Genomic DNA, 8,212 nt, shown 5'->3' with positions numbered 1-8,212 from the left:
GTCCTGTCTGTCCGTCAGTAGGTCTTATGCCACTGTCCTCTCTGTCCGTCAGTAGGTCTTATGCCCCTGTCCTCTCTGTCCGTCAGTAGGTCTTATGCCACTGTCCTCTCTCTCCGTCAGTAGGTCTTATGCCACTGTCCTCTCTCTCCGTCAGTAGGTCTTATGCCCCTGTCCTCTCTGTCGGTCAGTAGGTCTTATGCCCCTGTCCTCTCTGTCGGTCAGTAGGTCTTATGCCCCTGTCCTCTCTGTCGGTCAGTAGGTCTTATGCCCCTGGCCTCTCTGTCCGTCAGTAGGTCTAATGCCCCTGTCCTCTCTTTCTATGCAGCAGGGACTACACTCAGTAGGTCTTATGCCCCTGTCCTCTCTATGCAGCAGGGTCTACACTCAGTAGGTCTTATGCCCCTGGCCTCTCTCTCCGTCAGCAGGGCTACACTCAGTAGGTCTTGTGCCCCTGCATCTCCAGCCTGAGCCAGGGAGTAGGATGGCCAACCTTCTCCGTTACTTCTTGGTTTGCATAACACCCACCATCTCTGTTTGGATCAAGTCTGATTATTTTATGTTACTCGTATATCCGAATAAAAGTATTGTTGTGTGTGCGCTTGTGTGTGCGCCCTCTAGTGTGCGTGTGTGTGTGTGTACTCATTGTAAATGTAGAGGAGATGCTGTTATCTGTTATATATATCCCTATTTGGAGCACATCTGATTATTTTATCGTACTCGTATCTCCAAATAAAAGCATTCGTGAGAGAGATAGAGAGATGTAGAGACGGAGGTATATATATATATAGAGGGAGAGATCTATAGAGAGATGGAGCAATGTTTTTGTAAGGCTGGGCTGATGTTGCATGTGATGTTGTGTTGTGATCCAAGCCTTGCTGATCTGACTGCTCTCTGCTGCCCCCTCAGGTGAAGGCGCGCACCACCACTAGGGAGGTGATTGCCACGTACTCCGTGGATGACATCTTCATCGAGCTGGTGATCCAGCTGCCCCATAACTACCCGCTGGGCTCCATCTCCGTGGAGAGCGGTCGCCGGGTGGGGGTCGCCGTGCAACAGTGGAGGAACTGGATGCTCCAACTCAGCACCTACCTAACTCACCAGGTGAGCTGCCTACACAACTTTATCCACATACACTACCTAACTCACCAGGTGAGCTGTCTACACAACTTTATCCACATACACTACCTAACTCACCAGGTGAGCTGTCTACACAACTTTATCCACATACACTACCTAACTCACCAGGTGAGCTGTCTACACAACTTTATCCACATACACTACCTAACACACCAGGTGAGCTGTCTACACAACTTTATCCACATACACTACCTAACTCACCAGGTGAGCTGTCTACACATCTTTATCCACATACACTACCTAACACACCAGGTGAGCTGTCCATACACCTTTATCCAACTACAATACCTAACACACCAGGTGAGAGGCCTAAGCACCTGGATGCTTCAAAAACACCTGAATAAAAAAACAGGTGTGTTGTGCCACAAATGATACACAAATGATACCTGTTTTTTTATGTTGCATTACACACTTTTTCAAAAGTACAATAACTAGTAAAAAAAAAAGACAATAACTAGTAAAACCAATTGATATTACAAATATGTTTACTGTAACATTAACATGCAATTCAAAATAAAACGTACCTCAAAATGTGCCATTAGGTTTAAGGGTTATTCACTTCATGGAATAATTTGTAGTTATAAATGGTAGACTTTATGAGATGCATACTTGAAATAATAACAGTATGTTGTAAACGTCGGCTAAGCACTTTAATCAAGGGATAGTGTATTAAATGCCCCCTGACGTGGTGATTTCTAATGCCCGCCCTGTGAAGAATGTATTTAATGCCCACTGAAGTGTTGGTTTCTAATGCCCGCCCTGTGTAGAATGTATTAAATGCCCCCTGACGTGGTGATTTCTAATGCCCGCCCTGTGAAGAATGTATTTAATGCCCACTGAAGTGTTGGTTTCTAATGCCCGCCCTGTGTAGAATGTACTAAATGCCCACTGAAGTGTTGGTTTCTAATGCCCGCGCTGTGTAGAATGTATTTAATGCCCACTGAAGTGTTGGTTTCTAATGCCCGCCCTGTGTAGAATGTACTAAATGCCCACTGAAGTGTTGGTTTCTAATGCCCGCGCTGTGTAGAATGTATTTAATGCCCACTGAAGTGTTGGTTTCTAATGCCCGCCCTGTGTAGAATGTACTAAATGCCCACTGAAGTGTTGGTTTCTAATGCCCGCGCTGTGTAGAATGTATTTAATGCCCACTGAAGTGTTGGTTTCTAATGCCCGCCCTGTGTAGAATGAATTAAATGCCCCCTGACGTGGTGATTTCTAATGCCCGCCCTGTGAAGAATGTATTTAATGCCCACTGAAGTGTTGGTTTCTATTGCCCGCCCTGTGTAGAATGTTCTAAATGCCCACTGAAGTGTTGGTTTCTAATGCCCGCGCTGTGTAGAATGTATTTAATGCCCCCTGACGTGGTGGTTTCTAATGCCCGCGCTGTGTAGAATGTATTTAATGCCCCCTGACGTGGTGATTTCTAATGCCCGCCCTGTGTAGAACGTATTGAATGCCCACTGAAGTGTTGGTTTCTAATGCCCGCCCTGTGTAGAACGGGAGCATCATGGAGGGCCTGGCCCTGTGGAAGACCAACGTGGACAAGCGCTTCGAGGGCGTGGAGGACTGCATGATCTGTTTCTCCGTCATCCACGGCTCCAACTACTCTCTGCCAAAGAAAGGCTGCCGCACCTGCAAGAAGAAGTTCCACTCCGCCTGCCTGGTGAGTCAGCAGCCGTAACAGAGTTCACGCTGCGGGAGGGGCACTGCTCATAGTTGGGAGTGTGTGTGTGTGTGTGTGTGGGTGTGTGTGTGTGTGTGTGTGTGTGTGTGTGTGTGTGTGTGTGTGTGTGTGTGTGTGTCGTGTGTGTGTGTGTGTGTGTGGGTGTGTGTGTGTGTCGTGTGTGTGTGTGTGTGTGTGTGTGTGTGTGTGTGTCGTGGGTGTGTGTCGTGTGTGTGTCGGTGTGTGTGTGTGTGTGTGTGTGTCAAGGGGGTGTGTGGGTGTTTACTGATACGTGGAAATAAATATTTAAGTAAAGTTTTTGGCAGATGACTGTGCGTAAATCGACTTACAAAACATTTGATAGGCTCGATGGTCACTCCAGTGTGCTCACCTTGTCTCCCCACTTCCTCTCTGCTCCACAGTATAAATGGTTCACCTCCAGCAATAAGTCCACGTGCCCACTGTGCAGGGAGACCTTCTTCTAGTTCCTGTCATTTTGGAGTCACCCCAGAAGGAACTGTATACTTTTGGACACACAGACGGAGAAAGAAAGAAAGAAAGAAAGAGAGAGAGAGAGGGAAAAGGAGAGAGAACTGACTTGAGGTACCACAGAACTATGGCCCCCACGGGTCCTCTTACGGTCTCTCATGTCCTTCCCCGTCGTCAGGGATCAAGAGCATGGCTCGGGGGGGGGGGGGGTGTTCTGGGTCGGTTCCACGTCAGCTGAGAGGAACTACACAGAACACCCGGTTGAACTTGTTCAGATGTTGTCATGGCAACAGCTTTGCTGGCGCTCATATAATGTGACTTGTTCAAAGGAAGTATTAATAAAAAAATTCCAAGTTTTGATTTGGTTTTGTTTCATCAAAGCCAGAGTGAAGAATGGACGGCTGAGGTGTGTATAGCTATGATTATTACTGTTTTTAATTCAATCATGAATCCAAATAAAAGTGATGATAATCTTAATGCCGTCTTTATTTACCTCACAGAAAGACAGTGCCACTCACTTTCTTGTCTCACTGTTCAGTTCGGTTATCACAAGCTCCATGACGATAGAAAGCCCCGAACCTCCTGTTTGAAACCCCTCATGTGCAGCATCGCACAGACTTTCCCAGTGAAACTCAGGATAAGCTGGTTTCTGAATCCAAGAGCTTCAGAAAGGGAGCAATGACCTGCATGGAAGATAATGGGATCAGATCCAAGTTTCTACCATAAAAACCTTTTTTTTGTGGTTATATTTGTTTATGGTTATATTTTTGTTATGGGTTGTTTTCTGTTTTATGGCATTAAATGACAACATGCTGTATGTACTGTTTGAGTCTGTTTCATTCTCTCTCTCATTCCCGCCCTCTCCTTTTGATAACATTACCGAGTGTATTTTCCTCGGAGGATTACTGTCAGACGTGCTTAAGATACTCGATGAGGCTTATTTACTAACACTTACTGTGCTCTCAGTCGAGGAGTCAATATAGCATCCAGACTGAGTAGAGCAGAGTGATTCACAGAGATTTAAAGTTCACTCTGAGATTTAGCCCTCTTATATATGATGGAAATCAATAGTAGTTAAAGCCACAATGAGCCATAAGCGGCCTGTAGATGCATTTCACAGAGGAAATGTATACAAAACTTTTCGCCAGCACCATCGCCCTCATAGAAAAGGCGGTTCTTGTTGAGGATGAGCCAAGAGTCAAGCAGGGTTGGCGAGACCGATTCATGAGAGGTTGTTTGTCTTATTTTTCGCCAGCTCATACTGCCAGTTCACTGTAGTCGGAAAACTTTCTCCCTGAACTTTCCCCCCGCCCCCTCTCCATCCCAGACGCTTTCAGGTTTATTTATGAACTTGAAATGCCAACATTTAATTAATGCGGTCACAAAAACTGTCCTCATTCTTCGTAAAGTCCTAATTAGATTGCTGTGATTAGCGCCAAATGCTCATGTTTATCGGGTCTGCCCTGTCTCCTTTCTGTTTGAATAATTGATTTGCCTAATGGGCTCTTAGCTATCATTAGAGAAGCTTGTTTTGGAATCATCATGAAAATGAATACATTATCGCAGTGGTTTGGCGCAATCAATGAGAGACTCCGTCACAAGCGCAGATGAATCTTTCATCCATGCTATATACCGGCCCTTTAAACTAACGAGGATTTTAACCTTAATTCCATTGATTTTGAGGAGCTATCCGCACCTTGGGAAGTATGACAAAGTGTCATCTCTGGCACTAGATGGCAGCAGTATTTCTCAGAAATCCTTTGTGTGTGTGTGTGTGTGTGTGTGTGTGTGTGTGTGTGTGTGTGTGTGTGTGTGCATGTGTGCAAGTGAGATTGAGGTAAAAATGGCCCATTACGTTACGAAAAAACACATCAAACTCTCTGATGATGTTTTAATTCCTTCTCCAAAGGGCTTGTCATATTGTAGATTAGACAGTCTGTGGCCTGCTTTCAGAGGTCAACTATGGGAGACTGACCTCCCACATTAACATCGCCCTGCAGATTTGAAGCTAATAGGGGCTATAATATACCAATATGCGCTATCAAAGAGGCTGGGTTTTCCAGACCCTTTATTGTGAAATGCCACACTTTACCAGGCCATGGCATGATCACCAAACCTATAACTAGCCTACACTAGCTTTCGACAATAAGTAGTAGTCTACTTACAGTCTGAAGCAACTCAATTCTGCGTTCCCTTTCACATAATTTAGCACTATTATTTAAAACGAGATTTTACTTATTTTGGTTTTGGTCTGAACAGTGGACTTTCACCTTATTTGATATTCACTAAAACACTCTCTGTTTAGTGTTTGCACTCCATGTTGTTAGCTGAGCATACATCGCCTCTCTCACTCACTCAAGCAGTGGATACAAAGCCTTAGCATGTAGGCTACTGAACACAAATTAAAATGCAACATGCAAGAATCGCAAAGGTTCTACTGTATTACAGTTACACAGAAAATTTGTCAATGCATTGCAGTAAACTGGGGATACTGCATGATTTTGGCAACAGATATGAGCATGGAGAAATTACAGGATCTTTTATTTTTGCTCATGAAACACGTGGATCAGAAGTTGAAATGTTGAATTTACGTATATTTCGTGTGTGTGTGTGTGTGTGTGTGTGTTAGGAGAAAGACCGCAAGAGATAGGGCGAGGCTAACCGGGGGGGAATGTAGAAAGCGATGTGCCTGTGTGAAGGAGAGGATGAGGCTTCATGGCCAATTTAGTCCACAATGCCGCTGTAGGGAGTTGGCATGAGTCTAGTTAATATTCCGTCCATCTTGACCCATTTGAGGTGCGCTGTCACTGGCGGAGTTTCTCAACACGCATAGCTGCGGGCTCTCCTGCTCAGCTTCGCTCTCGAAATAGCAGACTTGTCAGTCCCATTCCAGCGGCACAATGAAACCAGGACAACTCTTCCTCATCACCATCCTCTCTTCCTCCCGCTCTCTCTCTTTTTCCTCTCTCTCAGTCTGTTTCTCTCTCTCTTCCTCCATCTTTTTTTTCTCCTATTATCACTGTTAAAGGAACCAATTTACATGACCACCATCTTAGAGGAACCTTTCCAGAGGCCCCTGCTTGCTGCTTTCATTTTGTCCATTAACATTTAGCTTTTGGCATTTTTTTCCGTCCTTGCAGAAACGGTCTTGTTTGATCCCGGCTGGTCATCTGTGTCCGCTGACTGTACTTCTCTCTGTTGGGAGTGTGACGGCCAGCGGAAATAATGATGTCTGAAGGAGCTGTTAGGCTCAATTTGATGTAGATGATTAGGAAGTTTGCACTCTGTCTCATCCGCGGGAGTTGCCTCCTCCTTCTGGGAATACTTTAAACTTCAAGTCATGTGGAGTATATGTCAAGAATTATACAGGAATTTTGTTTAAGTTGTGTGAGGTAGGCTACTTCATAAATGCAATGCAATTTATGTTCATTTCAAGGAAGACCTACATATCTAGGCTACATAATACATTATGATTATGTGTGTGTGATCCATGATATGTATTCTCCACATCCCATGTGTCTAGCTCAATGGTGAGTCATATTTATTTTTTTGTCAAAGGGAGGCATGCCCTGAAAAGTTTGGGAACCACTGTCTGTTTTTTAGGTTACATTTTAAAGCATTAAGCAAATCCTAATTGCCAATTACTTTGACACGTAATCCAAAATAATCCAAAAATCCTAAATGAGCTTTAAAATAGTTCATTTGATGGTCCTTTGGAGCATGACGCTTATTTAAGTGTGAGTATCATCTATAGATAAGGGACTTTTAGCCACTTTCTTGTGTCCTGTTTAGCCTGTGCGTTACAGGTATTGAAGTCATTGCAAAGTGAAATGTTTGTAAGGTGTCATACATTTCTGTAATATTGAGCTCAGAGGTAGGTTGATTTACCACTAGAAGAGAAAAAAAAATCTAATAAGGTTTGCCGCTTTACGACTTCAAAGCAGATGTCTCTCCTTGCATTCTAACAAGGTCACACAAGTGTCAACAAGCGTTTTGCGCCGAGATGAACTGTGGCTGAGAGAAATACAATTTCTCATTGCTGGTTTGGAATTCTGCTTGTGAGCGGGAGCGAGAGAAAGAGAGAGAGAGAGAGAGATGGTGAATCTGAAGGCCTGCTGCAGACTTAATAACAGGGGTTGCAGGAAGAACTGTCAAGGAACAATTTCACAGAAAAATGTCTGTCCCACAACAGCCTTCAGAAGGGTGCTATGTTTATTTCCTTCACGAACTTTGGGCCAATGAAATGCCACAGCTCCCTTCAACTGTTGTGAATGAGCTCAGGAGTGCTGGATAAGAGTCATCCCAGCGTAGGGGCCAATGGGAGAAGAGTCATCCCAGCGTAGGGGCCAATGGGAGGAGAGTCATCCCAGCGTAGGGGCCAATGGGAGGAGAGTCATCCCAGCGTAGGGGCCAATGGGTGAAGAGTTATCCCAGCGTAGGGGCCAATGGGAGAAGAGTCATCCCAGCGTAGGGGCCAATGGGAGAAGGGCAGTGCAGGGTCCAATGGGAGAAGGGTAATCCCAGTGCAAAGGCCTATTGGAGAAGGCCATTGCCTAATGTTTCACAGGCACAGAGCTTCACAGTGGACCTCCCGTTTACCAACCTTGACTGTAGAGGTCCTCAAGTCACCTAAAAAATACTAGCCGCAGCAATAAATGTTACACATGCTCTTATTCCTTCTCATCTTTATTACTTCTTCTTTTTCCTCTTCCTCTTCTTCTTCTTCTTCTTCTTCTTCTTCTTCTTCTTCTTCTTCTTCCTTGTCCTCCTCCGCTACTTTGTTTCTTTTCTACTTCATCCGTGTTCTATTATGGTATAATCTAAAATTGCAATAGGGTTCAGCCCCTTTGGGGGCTTACACCTTGATAATTATACCACAAAATCATCAAGGACAAAAGGTATCAGAAGCATCACACATGGGCT

The 8,212-nt window shown here is 44.7% G+C and overlaps 1 protein-coding gene across 1 annotated transcript in view; it reads left to right on the top strand.

The window, feature by feature from the left end:
- Window positions 1-3,992, top strand: part of ltn1 (listerin E3 ubiquitin protein ligase 1) — a 26,517-nt gene extending 22,525 nt beyond the window's left edge. The window contains exons 29-31 of the mRNA XM_080839585.1: window positions 907-1,101; window positions 2,633-2,800; window positions 3,223-3,992. Coding sequence (XP_080695711.1) covers window positions 907-1,101; window positions 2,633-2,800; window positions 3,223-3,285 — 426 coding nt within the window. The 3' untranslated portion in view covers window positions 3,286-3,992. The remainder of the gene's footprint in view (window positions 1-906; window positions 1,102-2,632; window positions 2,801-3,222) is intronic.
- Window positions 3,993-8,212: the final 4,220 nt, after the last annotated feature.

The sequence above is a fragment of the Sprattus sprattus genome (genome assembly GCF_963457725.1).
Source record: "Sprattus sprattus genome assembly, chromosome: 1".
NCBI classification, from domain to species: domain Eukaryota; kingdom Metazoa; phylum Chordata; class Actinopteri; order Clupeiformes; family Clupeidae; genus Sprattus; species Sprattus sprattus.
This window is presented reverse-complemented; position numbering and strand designations above follow the sequence as displayed.